The sequence below is a fragment of the Micropterus salmoides genome, unplaced genomic scaffold (assembly GCF_014851395.1).
Source record: "Micropterus salmoides isolate LMB-PRFRI ecotype aquatic unplaced genomic scaffold, ASM1485139v1 Ms_hic_scaffold_20, whole genome shotgun sequence".
Lineage (NCBI taxonomy): Eukaryota > Metazoa > Chordata > Actinopteri > Centrarchiformes > Centrarchidae > Micropterus > Micropterus salmoides.
The window spans coordinates 30634664-30653024 of NW_024041151.1; the positions used below are offsets into that span (position 1 = coordinate 30634664).

The window sequence follows — 18361 nt, forward strand, 5'->3', positions numbered from 1 at the left end:
ACAATATTTATAGAAATATGAACCATTTATTTACTATTGATATTTAATATATTGATTATACCTGTATGTAATAAGGATGCACTATAGTTATACTTATACCTATTTATTTAATAATTACTGAGCTGAGCAAACGCCTTGACCTTGAGTTCAGAATTTGTGTTTGTTAAGTTACTATTCCAGTGTCAAGAAGTAATGTTCAAGCTCAACATGTCTTGGGTACATGGGTGTAAACAATTACTAAGGGCTTTAAAACTCTTTATGCTGTATTAAACTGTGTTATCATGTGTGTAATCATCCATGAACTGTTTCTAGACCAGGTATGGATGCTTCACAGGAAAAGTTGTAATTATTGAATATTAATTAACACAAAACTGTCCTTAAAGTAAAGCGTTACTTTCCTCCTCTTTTTAAGTATACTGTAAAGTTTTAACTGTTTAAATTGTTTGCTCCTCTTTCATTACTCGTACCCAACACTTTAAGCTGCAGTTTCTGAATGAAAGGTGTTACATCAATAAAGTTTTTATTGTTATTATTATTACCTAACAGGACAGGACTTTCCAGTTCTGTCCACTAAGGCACCAGTTAGTTCGTTAGTGAGAAGAAAAGAAGTGAGGTGCAGAGTTTTCAAATGAACGGCCACATACTGTGCTGTACACTCACCTAAAGGATTATTAGGAACACCTGTTCAATTTCTCATTAATGTAATTATCTAATCACCCAATCACATGGCAGTTGCTTCAATGCATTTAGGGGTGTGGTCCTGGTCAAGACAATCTCCTGAACTCCAAACTGAATGTCAGAATGGGAAAGAAAGGTGATTTAAGCAATTTTGAGCGTGGCATGGTTGTTGGTGCCAGACGGGCCGGTCTGAGTATTTCACAATCTGCTCAGTTACTGGGATTTTCACGCACAACCATTTCTAGGGTTTACAAAGAATGGTGTGAAAAGGGAAAAACATCCAGTATGCGGCAGTCCTGTGGGCGAAAATGCCTCGTTGATGCTAGAGGTCAGAGGAGAATGGGCCGACTGATTCAAGCTGATAGAAGAGCAACTTTGACTGAAATAACCACTCGTTACAACCGAGGTATGCAGCAAAGCATTAGTGGAGCTGCAACACGCACAACCTTGAGGCAGATGGGCTACAACAGCAGAAGACCCCACCAGGTACCACTCATCTCCACTACAAATAGGAAAAAGAGGCTACAATTTGCAAGAGTTCACCAAAATTGGACAGTTGAAGACTGGAAAAATGTTGCCTGGTTTGATGAGTCTCGATTTCTGTTGAGACATTCAGATGGTAGAGTCAGAATTTGGCGTAAACAGAATGAGAACATGGATCCATCATGCCTTGTTACCACTGTGCAGGCTGCTGGTGGTGGTGTAATGGTGTGGGGGATGTTTTCTTAGCACACTTTAGGCCCCTTAGTGCCAACTGGGCATGGTTTAAATGCCACGGCCTACCTGAGCATTGTTTCTGACCATGTCCATCCCTTTATGGCCACCATGTACCCGTCCTCTGATGGCTACTTCCAGCAGGATAACGCACCATGTCACAAAGCTCCAATCATTTCAAATTGGTTTCTTGAACATGACAATGAGTTCACTGTACTAAAATGACCCCCACAGTCACCAGATCTCAACCCAATAGAGCATCTTTGGGATGTGGTGGAACGGGAGCTTCGTGCCCTGGATGTGCATCCCACAAATCTCCATCAACTGCAAGATGCTATCCTATCAATATGGGCCAACATTTCTAAAGAATGCTTTCAGCACCTTGTTGAATCAATGCCACGTAGAATTAAGGCAGTTCTGAAGGCGAAAGGGGGTCGAACACAGTATTAGTATGGTGTTCCTAATAATCCTTTAGGTGAGTGTATGTCTGACTTGAAATGCTGATGATTTCCATGTTTTGTCTCTCCTGCCTTGTGACATGAGTCATGTTTCAGTCATCCATCTGTGGTTACATTTGCATGCAGCAGATGGCGGCTTGGGCTGAGACATATGGTTTATTTGTTGCCAGTGTTATTAATATTTAACAGTTTTCTGGTTATATTGTCTGACGTAGTCCTGAGGTGACATTTGTTTCATTACAGCTGCTCACGTTGCTAATCAAGCCATAAAAGGAAAAAAAAAATAGAAATGTTAGAAATATGTGCATCATTACAATGTATATCAACTATATAACTATATTCTATATAACATTAGAAACTATAAACTGTAGAAACTATAAAATATAAACTAGGATTGTGGATATATGTATAGTATAGAATAATAAATATGACTAAACAGTAGTAATAATATTAGAAAAATGAACAAGATTATAACACATGAATTTGATGCACTTATTTTTGTGGTTGCAATATTTGTGTATTCATGAAATGCCATCTTTGAACTTGCTTGCTTATATTATCACAACTTTTCTCATTTATAATTTTTTTCAAGATGAATAAAAGGTCAAGTATAAAAGATTTTTAGATAAAAGGGAATATGTGTACAGTAACCCCAGGAAGAAATGCTGTAAGGAAAGAATACTTTCAGAAATAAACATTATTATATTTATCAATTAACAAAATACAAGGTGAGGCTGATGAAGACAGTTTACTGTCAAAGTTATTCACCATGGCAAGACTGAGCAACAAGAAGATTTTGAGCATTTCAAGACATTTTCTGATCCAATTTACAGTGGAAACAAAAAATTCAGCTAGCATGTGACCATTCATGAATATAAAAATATAACAGAATATAATGCAGTAATCGGTTGCTTGTTTCTTTTATCTTAAGTAACTTTTTTGGGCATTTGTTTCTTCTATATTTAAATTGTATTGCACGTTTCCTTATTGTGCAAATAAACTCAAAGCATTTTCATTTGTTAGTTAATTTGTTGGTGCTATTTTTCTGAACATGCTTCCAAACGTGGAAATGTGGTGGGGACATGTCCCCAATTTCCCCAGTGTAAATAACACCTATGGCTCAGAATGCCATCATGGCAGACTTGCAGCCAAAAAGCCTGAGTGGGGTGCAGAAAAAGGGCAGCTGGTGCTCTGGACTGATGAGTTGAACTTTGAATATTTGGCTGCAGCAGAAGGCAGGTTGTTGTTTTCCGGGTACTGTTTAATGAAGCTGCCAGTTAAGGACCTGTGAGGCATCTGTTTCTCAAACTAGACCCTCTAACGTATTTGTCCTCTTGCTCAGTTGTGCACCGGAGTCCTCCAGTCCTCTTTCTTAGAGCCAGTTTGTGCTGTTCTGTGAATGGAGAGTTAAACAGCATCGTACGAGATCTTCAGCTTCTTAGTAATTTTTCACATGGAATAGCTTCATTTCTCAGAACAAGAACAGACTGACGAGTTTCAGAAGAAAGTTATTTGTTTCTGGCTATTTTGAGCCTGTAATGGAACCCACAGTTGCTGATGCTCCAGATACTCACCTAGTCTAAAGGCGGCCAGTTCAACATCCAATGGCTTCTCGACCCCGGTGTAGAAGCCGTCAGCCGTCGAGAAGCCGTCATTGAACAGGGGAGGGGGTCTACACCACCACTTATCCCCCACTTACAATGCTGTCCTTTCATCACTTCCCAGGAAACTCAACAAACGTAACCTATTGGCCTCAGGTGAAGATACCAACGATGGTCGTTCAGTCTTGGCCACAGGTAGTCTTAACGACTGTAACGACTGTCGTCACAGCAACCAGGAACACTAACGAACCAGCGGTATCGATGACCTGAAAACAAGAAATTTTCTAAGTGACCCCAAACTTTTGAACGGTAGTGGATATGCAGGTGTACCTAGAAACACTGATGAGGGCAAAGGGTGGTAACACCAAATATTGATTATAGATTTTTCTTCTGCTCACTCACTTTGTATTTTGTTAATTGATCAATCTAATCTATTAACATGTCTATTTTTGACACACACACGCCTAAACCTTTGCACAGTACTGTACATTTATTTATGTTGTGTTTGTGTAGCATGAATGGACTACACATGGACACAATGGACTAGACTTTTTACACCTCATTGACTCTTTTAATCTTGTGCAGTCTGTGTGTGGCCCCACGCATGAGCACGGACTCTCTCTTGATATTGTCCTATCCTATGGGTTGCCTATTCTTAACTCAGAGATCTGTGACGGTGTGTTTTCTGACCACATGCCAGTATTATTTGAGATTGTTCTTGCCTGTAATCCAGTTAAACCTCGCGCTACTGCACGGCGCTGCCGTATTATTAACCCTTAACCCACTGCTGTTCAGTTCTCCTCCATTTTCAGTCAGCACTCTGACACATCAGAGTCGAATGATTCAGAGGAGCTTAGCGCATGGTTTCACTCCACTTGCCAAATTGTTTTAGACTCTGTGGCTCCATTGAAAACCAGGCAATCTACAACAAAAGCTGAACCCTGGCTGAATGACATGACCCGTGTTGTCAGACGTGAGTGCCGTAAGGCTGAGCGCAAATGGAAAAAGGATAAACTGCATGTGTCTTTTCAAATGTTAAGGGACTTCTGGCGGCATTATCAGACAATTATGAAAGAAGCAAAAAGGAAATAATTTTGTCAAACTGTAACAAGCCTCGTGTTTTGTTTGAGACTATAGACTCAGCTCTCAATGTCCCGCAAACTGTCTGTTTTGATGCCTCCCATGCTGTGTGTGAAAAGTTTCTTGACTTTTTCATTGATAAGGTCACTACCATTAGGGCGGAAATCTCACCTTCTGCTTATGACTCCTCAGTCCCTGTCCTCTGTTCCGCTGTCTTTGACAAGTTTGAACCTGTGACTTTGTCTGTTTTACAGAAGATTGTTTGAAGCCCTCAGGTTCTCCAAATGGTACTATCCCTCCTCGATTTTTTAAGGAGGTTTTCCCTACTATAGGGCCATCTATTCTTTCAGTTTTAAATAGCAGCCTTTCCTCAGGGGTGGTCCCTAAACATGCAGTAGTGCAACCTTTAATTAAGAAACCTGGTCTGGATCCTGCAGACCTCGCTAATTTCAGACCTTTCTCTAAACTATCCTTTCTGTCAAAAATCCTTGAAAAGATAGTTTGCAGACAATTAATGGCCTTCATGGATGAGCACAATATTCTTAAAGTCTTCCAATTTGGTTTTAAAACCCTACATAGCACAGAATCAGCCCTTCTAAAAGTTTTTAATGATATCCTTTTATCTACTGCCTCCGGGGATTGTATTATTCTTGTGCTTCTTGATCTGACTGCGGCCTTTGACACAGTGGACCATGAAATCCTGATCTCTCGTTTGGAGTGGTGGGTTGGCATCAAGGGCATTGCACTGAAATGGTTCAGGTCCTATTTGGAAGGTAGAGCTTTCTGTGTAAGCTGTGGAGATTCTGTGTCCTCCTCTGCGCCTCTCTCTTGTGGGGTCCCACAGAGCTCAATATTAGGCCCTCTTCTCTCTTTATTTGCTCCCGCTTGGTTCCATACTTGGTATGTCATTCCACTGTTATGCAGACGATAGTCAGACCTATGTGCCTCTTAAAAAGAATGAAACCATTGCACCATTACTTAAGTGTCTTGATGACATAAAGGCCTGGATGGCTCTTAACTTTTTAAGTTTTAATTAAAGTAAGACAGAAGTGATGTTTTTGGTGGCACCACTGGGATCCCCCGTGCCGATCTGGGTTCCTTGAGTCAGTGCATCAAGCCAACAATCACTAACCTAGGGGTTAAAATCGACTCTGACTTTAAGCTTGACAGACAGATAAGTTCAGTGGTTAAAACAAGCTTTTTTCAATTGAGGCAACTGGCCAAAATAAAGCCATTTCTCTCTAGGTAGCACTTTGAAACAGTAATCCACACCTTTGTCACTACTCTGTTGGATTACTGTAATGCACTGTACGTGGGGGTCAGTGGGTCCTCTATTGCTCGTCTCCAGATGGTTCAAAAACGCTGCTGCACGTCTTTTAACTGGAACACGTAAATGTGAGCACATTTCCCCCATTTTACCCTCACTCCACTGGCTGCCTGTACATCAACGGTTCCATTTTAAGATTATTTTAATTGCTTTTAAATGCCTTAATGGTCTTGCCCCACCCTACATCTCTGAGCTGCTACACCCCTATAGACCCACCTGTTCTCTCAGGTCAGCTGATCAACTGTTCCTAAGTGTGCCCAAAACAAAGCACAAGCTCAAAGGGGACCGTGGATTTGCTGTAGCAGCTCCTAAACTGTGGAACGATCTACCTCTGCACATTAGACAGGCATCTTCACTGTCTGTTTTTAAGTCTCTTCTTAAAACCCACCTCTTTTCCCTGGCCTTTGATAACTGACATTGACATTTCTTGTATTGGTTGTATTGATTTTATTGTATGGTTATTGTTTTTATTTGTATTTTATGGGTCGTGTGAGCTTTGTCTTTAGTGTAGGTTATGTATTTATTTATTGTTTTACTGTACAGCACTTTGTGTCCACTTTTAAAGTGCTCTATAAATAAATTTTCATTGATTGATACACTTTCATTTTGTTGTACAACCTTGTGTTGTATAATGAGAAATAAATTACCTTGAACCTTGAGTGAACCAACACTGCAATCACTGCAGCAAACCAAACTATTCAGAAAGGGTCCCGCACTGACTTACGAGTTCTCAGTAAAAGACAGCCAGAGGAGCTTTGTATAAGGACGTGACAGTGTAAACATGAGTCTTCAGTGCTGACTGCTGACTCCTCAGTGCTGTGTAGTAAGGAAACAATTCTGTCTACCCGCAATGCCCCACTTCAAACACTGAGGGTTGGATTAGTCATAGCTTCACGAACAGCTTGTCATGATTAACCCTCTGAAAGACTAACTGTAATTCAGAACAATACCTAAAATGCTTCATATGTCCTTTAACTTGTGATGTTTCTATAAAATATTTGTTGTTCAAATCAGATGCTGTATCATATGTGGGATATTATTCAGAAACATCACAAGTTAAAGGACATATGAAGCATTTTAGGTGAGAGCCATCTGGGAAGCTCCTATTAAGTGCTGGTATGTAAATCACATACGTTTCATTTCTTTTCACCTCTTCATCATTGTGACAGACCTTGTATCTTTTTATCCACTTATACATTTCCAAAATTTAGAAACTATGTACCATCAGCTGCTCACTCCAAACTGACGAAGGAGACCTCTGGAGATATTCTTAAATAATATAGAGCTGAGTAAATGGTTCATATTTTTACCTTTTGCAATAAGAGCAAAATTGTCATTCTTTGACTTTTACACATTTAAGAAATCGTTTTCTGAGTGACTTAATACTGGCCCAGATCCTGTGAGTGCCTTTTACAAATTCTTCCTCTTCACACAAGGAAAATGTATTTTTTTAAAGATATTTAGCTCACAGTTGAGAGAAAATATTAAAATATCCAAATTAAAAACATTCACAGGTTAACAAAAGAGCATGTTTCCAACAAGTTTTCTTTATTGTTAGTTTTCATATAAAAAACGAGTCCACTATAAAGGTAAAGCAATTTTACAAAAGAAGAGAACAAGAAGCAACCGTACATATGTTAACATCATTCTCAATGAGTATGTTCAAATTGAAAATCATCACTTTAAAAAGACACCATTGGTTGTTGTCAGCTTATCCCCCACCCCCACTCCGCTAACAGTAAATCAGAGGCTGCGGTCTGCTGACACTGACTCTGTGTGAGGCACAGTACAAACAGTGGGAACAATTAGTCCTCATGCACTGGTACAGTATGAACTACCTATGTTTTAGCATGCAGATGAACACTGGTGCACATAACTGATTGGAACTGGCAACCAAGATCAGGACGCAGAGTCTAATTGCTAAAATCAAACCAACTCTCTAACTGACTGCAAACACTTGACAGATCTGAGCCACTGCTACTGTCTGAAGACCTGTCTGGACAGCAGAAACATTACCAAGGACTGCTGTAGATTGATTTTATACATGCACACTGGTTTCATTTCAGTCAAGTAAAAACACTGACATCTCTGGCCAAAACACTTTAATGTGGCTTACTGACATTTATTAATGCCCCAATATATAGGATTTCTTATGACATTACTGCAGCTTCCCAATGAGATGGTGTGAATGAGATCTCATTCATACCAGATCTTTTTTGGTCATCCCACAATCAGTCACCAAAGTCAGAAATGTTCTCTACACAAAGGGGCTTTATGTAATGTAATCTGCGCTATCATCCACCGACAGAGGTTTGATGTGCAATGCCAGTTTGAATTGTATAGTCTATAAAATATAAAAAAATTGTGAAGAAATGCCCATCACGACTTCCCATGGTGACATCTTCAAATGTGTTGTTTTGTGTGACAACAGACTAAAGCCAAAGATATTCCCAACAGCAAATCCTCTCATTTGAGAAGCTGGAACAAGAAATGTTTGACACTTTTTCACTATTCTTGCTTGAAAAATGACTAAGACGATTAAATCAATTATAAAAACAGATAAAGGTCATGTATCTGTTGCAGCTGAACAGGACACCTTGCCTCAGTGGAACAGCACTACAAGGCTTTTCCCCCCCTTAACAGACACTTTAAGCCCATTTACACGGAGTCATTTCATGTGTCTTGGTAGTTGGAGAGCTATCCAATCTGCCAGTGTTAATACATCCAAGAAGCATTTAAGACAGATTGAGACACATTCTAGCCAGATGTTAAAAGGTGCATCTGTAAAAGCATCCGTCTAACAGACACATGTAATCTTTACTCTTCAAATAGTGGAAACATGTCAGTAAGCAGCCTGTGGCAGTAGCCACACTCCGATGTTCTTTATACATCCATGATCTGTCTCCTCTGTTCTTGTGAGAACAGCTGCTAAATCATCAATTTGAGACCAGGCATTTTAATGTGGCTAAATGTAAATGAAAGGGTCTTAAATCTGAATCACTTGAAACGACAAGTGGCCATGGGGCCTTTGACATGTCATAGTGGGAAAAGCATAGGTGCCATTAATATTACCAATGACTTCATTCTATTTAGCTCTGTCAGTCAGTACTGGGACCCAGAGCCTCAGTTAAAGTTATTAGTTCCACCTGCGCTTCTCTTTTCCTTTTCAATGTGCCAGGTAATGCCAGGTGCTTTGACTCGACAGGTGTGCTGTGAATGTTGCATGTTGTGTGTAACAGTCACTTTTGTAACATCAGACCTCCTTCAATCAAACAAACTCTAGCTAACAGTGATGCTGGGTTCAATCTGAACTGCTGTCAGACGCTGACTGACGTGCTGAAGGCAGAGTGAACCGTGATAACGGTAGACTGTGTGTGCAGAGGAATGCCTGGATAAGTGTGTGTTGTGTTCGGTCAGCGAGGTTCCTATGGAGACTGGCCACATGTCTGTGAGCGCATTCATGCTTACAGGCACGTCCAGATGCTTTATAAATGCCTGTGTGTGTGTGTTTGTGTGTAACACCATGTATAAACTCGATCATTTCAGAGTAACAGAGAGTAACAGTCTCCAGAGGATCATCTGATGCAGCTCATGTCTCTCTCTACCAGGAAGGAGCAGTGTTGGCCAGCCGTCTCATACGCCTAGAAAAACACATTCAACATTTTTCACATCGTTTCAACAATTCTGCAACAACTGTAGGAATGATCTGAACATTCTCTAGTTAGACAAGACTAATATCATATAGTGAAATGACTTGGACTAAATAAATGGACTAACTTTCTGTTCCAGAAAGTTTAGTTTGTGAAAAGTATGAGTTAAGTGTTTCGATGATGAAATTTAAATCTTTTTTTTCTTGCTTGCATTCCGTCTTATCGGCTTGTCAGTCAGCTGTGAAGCACTTTGAACTGCTCTGACTGCTTGAAAGATACTCTACTATACAAATAGTTTGACTGACTGAATGAAAAAAAAAAGGATAATCATTATCATGGGGCTCTGAAACAACTATTCACCATGGCAACAGATAAATACAGGGCATATTCAGAGAGCAGGGTGGCCGACAGCCGATATATAATGCTGATATCAAAACAGAGAAAAGTCATGTATGATTCCATTATTCCACACCGAGTACCATTTGATGTACGAGTTGCTTTAGGTGGAAGTTCATTCAGCTGCATTAATCTCCACAGTATAACTACATAAATTTAACGCTAGCCACATCTGCTGTCATTAGGATGGGAGAAACATGTTAACTTTCAGAAAAGATGATGGTGACTGAGGACATTTAGAGCTCCAAACTAACTTTATCACCAACTTCCCAAAACTCACAAGGGGGAGCACTGACATTGTTCCACAGCAGCTCACTGACAAGGCTGCTGCAGACGTGTCCAAACACTTCTTGTTTATCGGCCTCGTCAGTGCAGGCATTGGCTGACGATCTCAAAATGCCAGATAACAGTCAGATTAATCAGCCAACCGATCACTATTGTTAACTTGTCGACTCTAACTCAAGCTCTTTCTCTGCTGCGTTTGTATTTAAGATATATTTGCATAGTCTGCTTATGCACTTAAGCATGCACTCCTTAATAATTCCAGACCCACTGGTTTTAAACTGGAGGCTTTGACCGCTATCAGGGTGACCTGTAGTATCAGAGCTGCATCCATGATGGCTCTCTTTATTCACCGTGCACATGCTAAAGAGTAAAAGTACAGGTTACATTTTTTAGATGATATGCACTTGATTGACTGATCCACTTACGCCGGGCAGACCCTGTACGGATTAAACCACTTAGCTGCTAAATGATATTAGGAAAGTCTGCGGCAGCACCTGTATGTATGTTTTATCCATCAACTTCCAGGCATTTGAGTGGCTTTCTGCTGACTAAAGATCATCCTGCATCAAGCAGCCAGAAATCTACTATAGCTAGAATTAATCTTTCAAATGTTATTTAGCCACAATTCTTGTGTTAGCTCAACACACCTTAGGTAGCAGCAGCAGGTACAGTGGAGTGGATATATATCACCTGAATTAATCTGACCTATCTGTGTGTGGCTGTCTCACCTTGTGTTCCTGTCTTGGTCTCGGATCTTCTTCTCCATTTCAGCATCTGTGAGGGTCTCCAGAAGGGGGCACCACTGGTCTGCATCACCTGTGTTGCGGATGGCAATCTCTACTGTGGGGAGTGGGTTCTCACTGTGAGCAAATTACAAGCACAGCAGTATCAGTCCACCATAACACACCAAAGAGCATCAGGCCCGACAGTCCTTCAAAGTTTGGTAATGTGTTGCATGTGTTACATGCAGAGCCTGCCTTCATCAAAGTGTGCTCAGACCACTGTGCCCACTGATTCAAACATCCCTGTTAAAGTGACTGGATGAATTACCTGAAGGCATAGGTCCTCTGGTGCCAGCTCAGCTGACCGCGGATGCTGTAGGCGATAGTGGTGACAAACTCTCCGCCCAGACCCAGCTCAGAGCACAGCTTCAGGGCAAACGACTCCGGCGAGTTCTCCCTCTCTGACATGTCCCACTCAAACTGGTCCACCAGAGAGATGTTCCCCACATGGATATTCAGCTGGCGAATGCACAAACATGTTATGTACACTCCAAAGTTTTTACCTACTACTAAAGCTGGGTTAGGCAATGTTAAAGAAACTAGCAAGAAAAAAAATCCCTCCTCCCCCCTTAAGGTCTCTCCCCAAAACACATGTTCATGCGCAGTGCATGCACAGGCAGAGTGCACGGGCTCGGGGATGTAAAGAGAATTTCAACAAATATAACAAAACTGCTTCTGAAATAACTTGCTTGCCCCAGCTTTAATCCCACAGCAGCAGTATGCAGCTTCGAGTCCCTGGTGGCTAATTATGATTATTTCGGGTTTTTGGCCCTTTAAACTGAAATTCGATGGTCTCTGTGATTTTACAGACTGGCACGACAGAGATCAGAGGCAGACTTCAGAAAACCAACCAATTCATCAAACAAATGCAGTCCACAGAATGATGGCACTGAGCATGGGCTCACATTGGTGAAAGAAGAGAAGTCAGTAACATGCTATCGACAGCCACAGATTTATCAAGACTAGCAGAAGTTAACACAGGACCTCTCAATAAGGAAAATGTGGCAGATATTCATAATTAATAAATTAAATTTAATACCATATATAATATATACCAAACTATGAGGCTGGATGGAAAGAATATAAAGAAACTGAGCAGGCGATGGGAAAAGGAATACCAGTAGGGCTGCACGATTTGGAGAAAAAGTCATATTGTGATTATTGTGGACAAAATTGCAATTGTGTTTTGATTATAATTGAACAAATGGTACTATGAGTCTACTTGCTTGATTATCAAGGAAAATGCACGAACAAATTAAACAATATTTATAACAATAACTATTAAAACAGAACAAGGGAAGGGTGTTGCTCTACACACTGGCACCGGCTCCATGTCCATATGTCTAATGCAGAGTCTCTATCCACAGCCTGGAGGAGGAACTGTACATGAGTGGATTAAATAAAGAGTATTATGTTTAGTTAATAGTTTACTGTTAGTATAACAATGATATACTATATTAATTATAATTTCATATAATAGTATACTATTTTACCACTAGTTGAATATTAAATCCAGTTACAGCTGTTTCATTTCTGTGGGTTGTTTTTATTTATTTAATCCTTGTGCAGGAAAAAGGCTCTAGTACTTAGCATTAACTCTAATTTGTTAATACTAACTTTTTAACAGCGCTTCAGCTGCAGACGATGTCTCTGTCACAGACCGGTGCTCTGGTAACGAGTCCAACTATGTTTTGAACGATTAGCTGCGGGGCAGGGAGGGGGGTTACGGTAGATTATTGTCTTAAAGTTACTGCCACACTGCTCAGAAATAATTTTTCTGATTGCACTTAGGTCTATCTGTTTTTAGGGGCACAGGCGAGAGCCCGGTGTGGGCGGAGATGATGAGCAGACTGCAGCGCACACACACTTATTCTGTTTTATTAAATCGCACACTTTTTGCAGTTATGTAATCTCACATGACGACATCGCAATTAGCTCAATTGTGCAGCCCAAAATACCAGTTAATACAATGACTGGTGACCACCCACTATCCAAGATAACAATAACCCAAGGGCTACTGAGTTCACGACAGATGTGGAACCAAACCCTTAAAACAGTTCCATTTGAGGAAGGCTGCTGAAATATCAAAGTGGTTTGCACGTGATCGAGGATTTACACATAGTAAGCCTAACAAAAGATTCAAAGGTTGGACTTTCCAAGCATACAGCACTCTCAGAAGCCAAGGCGCAGCACGGAATTTCCAACGACAACTTCAGTTTGAAGAATAAAGACCATTTTAGATACTTACAAATTAGAGATTATACTGGCAAAGAAATGTGACAGCAGAAAATGAACACCAAATATTTTGTATGAGGATGGAAAAAGGGCATTTGAAAACTATACTTGAGCATTCAGCAACTTAAGAACATGGTGCTGACCAGGAAGATGGATAAATATTTGTGGAGAATACTATTGGTGGCTTATACTGTATGAAATTTCTGGAAACAGAAACACCCAGTGTCGATCAATGGATTAACTAATGAAACTCTGTTCTAGTAATATTCCTGTAAAGCTGCATGATATTCCCTGAGGAATTTTCTTCCTTTGGTTCAGCACTCACCTTGATGATGACTCTCTGGTCTGCCTGCTCTTCTAGTATGCCGTCAGTGGGGTAGGACTCAATCTGCTGGCGAATGGCTGAGGCAATGGCGGGCACAAAGGCCAGAGGATTCAGGTCCAGGTCATCACATAAAATCTCTGCAAACATCTCTGGGGTCATCAATTTCTCTAAGGAGAGGTGAATTGGTGAGCTTAGACAAAGTGATAAACTCTGATAACTGGACACAGCAGAGGCGACAGTACTCTATGTTTTGAAAGTTGGCAAGCTGGTTAATGTATATATTTACCATTCATGTTCCACGTGAATGCATCTCGCAGTTTCTGTCCATCTATCTCCATGTCTAGACGAATGGGAACCAGCGCCTCGACCTGGGCTGCGTTCTCATGGATCACTGCAGGGTCATGGTCATCAAAGCTGAGCGATGCAGATAAGGACACAATGTTTGATCATCATCATCGTTTCTCCAAGCAACGCTCAAAGCTCATAATCTGACCATTCACACATCACCAAGTTCACTTTTTTTTTTTTTTTAAAGAGGTCATATTGTGCTCATTTTCAGGTTTACATGGTTTCATTTTCAAAAAACACCATCTTTTTTGTCATACTGCACATTGCTGCAGCTCCTCTTTTCACCCTGTGTTGAAGGCTTCGTTTTAGCTATGGAGTGATACATCTTGTCTCTAAATGAGCTTTGTTGGGAGTTGCACATGCGCAGTTCCTTGTTAAGGACTACTAGCCAATCAGAAGCAGAGTAGGGTGGGTCAGTGAGAAGCCGGTAAACACGGCTTCGGTTCAGCTGTACATGTTGCCGAACAGCTTGGCAACATGAACTGGAGCAAGAGTTTCAGAGTGGTGAGTTATTAATCTGTAACAAAAGAATCTTTCATCCATAAAGTTTTAACTGAGCTCTGTCTCTACATCACAGGAACAACTTTATGTCCACTGACTGCCTGGAGGGTAGCTAGTGTTTGGCAGGGAGAGGAGAGCTGTGTGCTGCAGCTCACTGTTTTTCCACTGGTGTTTCTGAGGGCGTGTTGGAGTAGCCCCTAGCGAGTGTTATATGAGGCGCATTTAGCTTTCATCCCTGTGACGTCACAGTGATGAAAGGGAAGCGGCTGTGGGACATCTTTTGCTATATACATATATTTGCATATCTTTGTCATCTCAGGAAGAGCCAAGTATTCTGGAGTATTCTAAAACTCTGTCTCTCCATGGCCACGTCATAAGGGATTAATTACTCACATCTTTGACTCCGTAACTCTTTTTTAGGAAGAGAAATTTTCTTTCACAGACATCAGAGGGAAAACCACTAAATATTTTCTCCATATAATCTGATCCAGTTTCACCAAATCTAGTGAATAAAGTTGTGTGGCACCTAGGTCCTGCCCCTACCGTATGTGTTAGACAAATTTAAATTTATTCATTTAGCTGACGCTTTTATCCAAAGAGACTTACAATTGCTGTACATGTCAGAGGTCGCACGCCTCACTACCCCTAAATCAAATAACAAGTAACAAATCAAATCTGTGCTAGGGCTCAGTAAGGAAACACTGAGAGCAAAAAAGGGAACTCTCAGACAAGTCTTACACAACTATCTTATACACTGTTTAAAATATAGGTGGGAAATGCTGTTCTTCCCTATTAACTGTGTGTTTGAAGTATAAATAATAATTATTAAAGATTTCAGAGCTAAGCTCCAGATCTCCACTGACTCTACAACTGCCCCTGCCAAAGAGATGTTTATTTGACTCACTTTAGCTGTAGTTTGTGGTGTTGTTGAATTGAACTGCATCATATGAACAATTCTAATGAAGTAACATCAGTCCAAAGTACAGGCAAAAAACCACAACAGTCACAACTATACTGTATTTGTATTTTCCATACTTATTATTTATTGCAGGCCTGCTATACTGTATTGCATCACATCTAATTAATATCAGATGCAGACTGACAGGATACTGAGCTCGTGTCACCCTGTAGCACTTTTTGCATTATTTGTAAAAACAAACATCTTTCTCACCACAGGGGGAAGGTCCTCTTTTTATCACGGCCCATTCGGTTGCGATTGATGGTGGTGGAGCAAGGCACTGCATCTAGATGGTGAGAGCTGTTGGGCAGCGTGGGAACCCATTGACTGCTCCTCTTTGCTTTCTGCTCCCTTTGCAGAGAAGGACAAAAACACACTGTTGAGAAGAGTACGCAAGCTTTGAAGTATTGTACTTCCATGAGGTTAGGGGAACCACAAAAAAGACCTTTAGTTCCTAATAAATCTAGCTCCAAAAAATAGTGGATCCAACATTGCCCATAATGCAACTTGTAAGCATCTTTGGCATTGTTAGACCTTCCCTAACTGATAAATGGCAATGTCTCTCAAATTCCAAACCTCCACTTTGTAACGCAGGCTTTTTGCTACAATTTTTCAAAGCCCAAGCTGTCAAACCTGCTGACATCATTATGACATCATCAGGGTTATTTTGTCAGATTTTGAAAAACCACCTTCATGTGAAACATAAGCAATGTTCCCCTTTAATCGTTTACTAACTATAGTAAAACTGATTTCAGTGCTGCATTTGAGTCTCACACTTTTTGGGCCAGGAAAAAAGTAACACCAGTTTGTAAAGATTATAAAACAAACAGGACAAATGCTGAACCAGCCAACATCTGAAAGAAATTACCTGAGGTAAGCCGGGGGCTCTGTACTGATGGACACCGCCTTGTATTTCTCGTCATTACCCTCGAAGATCTCTTCACATTCTGATGCCTTCAGCAGAGTAACACTAGTGGCTACAGGTGGACATGGGAAAGAGACACGTCATGTTTGCTCAGATTTGAAGAGCTATATCTATAAGTTCATTATGGCTACGTCATCACCGTCACCACTTTCTGTTGATGAAAGCTGGGTTCCCCAAAGTGTTGCTCTTTGCTTATATAAACCATGGAGGCTACCTGGCTGTGTTAACCACAGGTTTACTAACTTGAGTATGCTGGAAGATTCTCTCTGATAAAGTCCAATCAGACAGACACTATTTATGTAAAATATACAAAACACAGATAGTCTTATTCATTATATTAGAATTCCAGACAAGGAGTAGTCCAAACTGACATCCTCCAGTGTAAAAACAAACAAACAAAAAAAAACACTCACCATGTGACGATGCTACGATTTTCTTCCTCTCCTCCACCGAGGCCAGCCTCCTCCATAAAGATGGATATCTTTTATACAGAGAGCCTCTGAACATACGCAGATAGTTTCCAACCTGGAGAGCAGAAGGTAGATCTTTTAGTAAACTAAAAGCAAATAAATGAAAAAGCAAACACACACATTTAAAAAACTAAATGTTCTGTGATATTAGAAGTACATTCTTTGTTTTTTTGCACACAAGTCATTAAAATTAACCATCCAGGTTTGAGGAACTACAAGTTCCTAAGACAAGTTGTTTTTGTCTGTCTTACAGGACCATGCACACTATCTACATAAGCATTAGATTAGGATCACAGTGCCTGTTGTTTGAAACTGAACAACAGAAAAAAATATTTTCATAAAGACAAAACAAAATTTGTATAATTTATGTAACGTTAAGTGCACCAGGTGTTCCTCCAGGACTTTTCTGGTCTTTCAGACACAGCCAGACTACTGTAGACAGCTTTACTGTTCTTCAAATTCAACACGATAAGTGGTTTGGCTTTGGAGTATCAAAAATATCAGGAGGTCCATAGATATTGAGGGGGTGACAAACTCTGTGCTCTGTTGCACATAACTTCATGTTTATTAAACTTAGTGGTCCAGCACAACTAACGATAACGTTATTTCTCTCAGGTTTAATATAGCAAGCTGGGAAGAAGTTACAGCAAAACAGCAAAAGCTGTTAGGTTAGCGGTTATTTATTTTGTTTGGAACACCATAACTGATGCTTGAGTTGCAGGCTGTTGGTCTCACTTTACCCTAGTACACCCCGTTCTTCATTTTTAGGTATTTCTTTGTTTATGCAGCCATCATTGGGGCTAGGTAGCATGCTAGCATTAACTAGCGAGAAGAATGGATAACTGAGGCTAACATTAGGGAGCTAAGCATTGAAAGTCAATGAATAGATAGCCACATACCTCCGACCCAACCATGTAAAAGTCCCCATCTTGTTCTAACTGAAATTTAACTGGCTTCTGCCCAAACGTTTTACTTAAAGCCAATTGCATCTTTGCGCAGTGGCTAACCAGCAAACTAATAAGCAGCCTTCTCTTCCTCAGATGTGTTCGGGTACTACGATACAGCCGGGAAATCAGGACTCCTCTAGAAAATTGCGTTGACTTTACTTCAGCGTTCTGTCCTTAAAAAACTAGAAGCGTGTCTGCTCAATAAGTGTAAGACGACATAAAGAGAAACCCTCAATTAACTGAAAACCACAACCACTTCTGTCCAAGCCATGTCATGATTCGCGATGCGCTTCACGTATTTGGTGAAAGATTTCCCGAAAATCACGAACGCTGCATTGTCTTTACTCTTCGTTTGTTTCAAGGTAGACAAATCATGTTTAAAGCCCATTACCGCCACCTATTGATCAAAAGTGAGATCAGATTTAACTCCGATTATCTGTAATGTTTATCTGGTATTTCCATCTCACTGGGGACTCTCCTAATGAAATGTCGTTATGACGTAATGTAATCTAATGTGCTGTATTACAATAAAAACCATATTTAGTGTGTGTATATATATATTTTTGATATAATATTTAGTTAGATCAAAACAAAGCATGTGAAGCACAAATAAGAGATGTATGAATCTAAACATGATATTTAAGTGTATCATTTATATGTGCAGTACATGTCAACATAAAA

General features: G+C 40.3%; 1 protein-coding gene across 1 annotated transcript; it reads right to left on the bottom strand.

Annotated features, from left to right (window-relative positions):
- Positions 1 to 7385: 7385 nt before the first annotated feature.
- On the bottom strand, positions 7386 to 17983 carry LOC119914554 (SWI/SNF-related matrix-associated actin-dependent regulator of chromatin subfamily B member 1-like). Its single transcript, XM_038733920.1, has 9 exons — positions 17633 to 17983; positions 16677 to 16788; positions 16207 to 16315; positions 15552 to 15689; positions 13818 to 13945; positions 13532 to 13698; positions 11240 to 11430; positions 10918 to 11049; positions 7386 to 9499 (listed from the first exon to the last, which is right to left on the bottom strand). The coding sequence occupies exons 1-9, from the start codon at positions 17720 to 17722 to the stop codon at positions 9460 to 9462; spliced, it is 1107 nt and encodes a 368-aa protein (XP_038589848.1). The 5' UTR covers positions 17723 to 17983; the 3' UTR covers positions 7386 to 9459.
- Between the last annotated feature and the right edge of the window lie 378 nt (positions 17984 to 18361).